General features: G+C 43.2%; 1 protein-coding gene across 1 annotated transcript; it reads right to left on the minus strand.

The window, feature by feature from the left end:
* Window positions 1–310: 310 nt before the first annotated feature.
* Window positions 311–1243, minus strand: LOC130038330 (olfactory receptor 11L1-like). The gene has a single exon (XM_056130226.1). The coding sequence runs from the start codon at window positions 1241–1243 to the stop codon at window positions 311–313; it is 933 nt and encodes a 310-aa protein (XP_055986201.1).
* Window positions 1244–1545: the final 302 nt, after the last annotated feature.

The following is a 1545-nucleotide window of genomic DNA, read 5'->3' on the forward strand; positions in this document are numbered from 1 at the left end:
GTATTTGCATGAGAGATATAGAGCAAGAGTGAGAGAGATTTGTGGCATACTGGCCTGGATCTTTATAATGTTTTCCTAAAAGTCATCTTCATATGATTGTACAGTTTGGTAAAGTTACATTTGTCTGAAAAACTACACTATTACTGCAAATCCTAGGCAGGACCTGATGGCGGGCTCCTGCTTTCTTATTCCTTGCTCTAGAAAGAGTGCAGCTAAAATAGTCTGGAGCCCCAAATATCTGGCATCCTTCATAGAATCCCAGATTGCTCTGATAAAATGGACTCCCTGGTGATGGTGAGGGCCATTAGGTTCACTTAAAATATGCCCAATGACTCATGAGCTTTCTCACTGCCTTTTTAACATCCTTGTTTCTTAGGCTGTATACTATGGGGTTAATCATGGGGGTAACCACTGTGTAGAGTAAGGAGAAGATCTTGTTAAGAGCAGCAGTCTGGGTTGCTGTGGGAACGGCGTACACTGTTCCAAGTGTCCCATAGTACAGAGTGACCACAATGAGGTGGGAGGAGCAGGTAGAAAAGGCTCGTTGCTTTCCCGAAGCTGAAGGAATCCTAAGCACAGCTGCAACAATGCGGATATAGGAGGCCACTGTCAGTAGGAAAGGCACCATGGTGACAAAAGTGGCCATGAGGAAGGTGGTTTTCTCAACGGCTTCAGCACCGGAGCAGGCCAGCTTCAGCACGGGAGCCAAGTCACAGAAGAAATGATCAACCTCATAGGCTGCACAGAATGGCAGCTGGAAGGTCATCGTGACAGTAACAACTGGCGTTAAGAATCCACCCAGCCAAGAACCACCTGCAAGCAGGATGCACGTGTGAAAGTTCATGAGGGTTGGGTATTGAAGGGGGCTGCAGATAGCAAGGTAGCGGTCATAAGACATGGCTGCTAGCAGAAAACACTCAACTACTGCCATGGAACCAAAAAAGTAAAACTGGGCCACACAACCTGCAAAGGAAATTACCTCAGTACCTGACATAAGGGTCTTCAGCATCTTAGGAGAAATGGAGGTAGTGTACCAGATCTCAAGGAAGGAGAAATTGGAGAGAAAAAAGTACATCGGGTTTTGGAGGCTGCGATCCAGGGAAATGACTGTAAGGATGAGAATGTTCCCCAGTAAGGTAACTATGTAGATTCCTAGAAATATCACAAATAGGAAATAATTTAACCCATGGAGATTCCCAAATCCAAGGAGAAGAAATTCCTTGATTATGGTCAGATTACCCATATCTTTGAGATTCATGACCTGAGAAAAATAGAGAAATAGAAGCAATTAAAAAAAAGAATTGTGCTATGGGAGGGGGTCAAAATGCCAAAATTGCCATATAATATATAACTCAAAGGTCCTGATATTTTTCCTTGGGAACAAATTTTACTTTTCACTCTACTAGGTTTATTTACCTAACAGTTACCTAAAAGTGTAGGAAAATATGCCCTGGAGAGTGAACAGAGAGGACATTTCCCCTGTTTTTTTCTACTCTTTCCTTGACATAAGTGGTGATGCATTTACCTTAGGGAGTCTCATATCAA

This window comes from Sorex fumeus, unplaced genomic scaffold (assembly GCF_029834395.1).
Source record: "Sorex fumeus unplaced genomic scaffold, SorFum_2.1 ptg000075l, whole genome shotgun sequence".
NCBI lineage: Eukaryota > Metazoa > Chordata > Mammalia > Eulipotyphla > Soricidae > Sorex > Sorex fumeus.

What these genes read in the sequence shown, in the direction of transcription:
- LOC130038330 (XM_056130226.1), bottom strand. Translation starts at nt 1,243, where the DNA reads ATGGGTAATCTGACCATAATCAAGGAATTTCTTCTCCTTGGATTTGGG.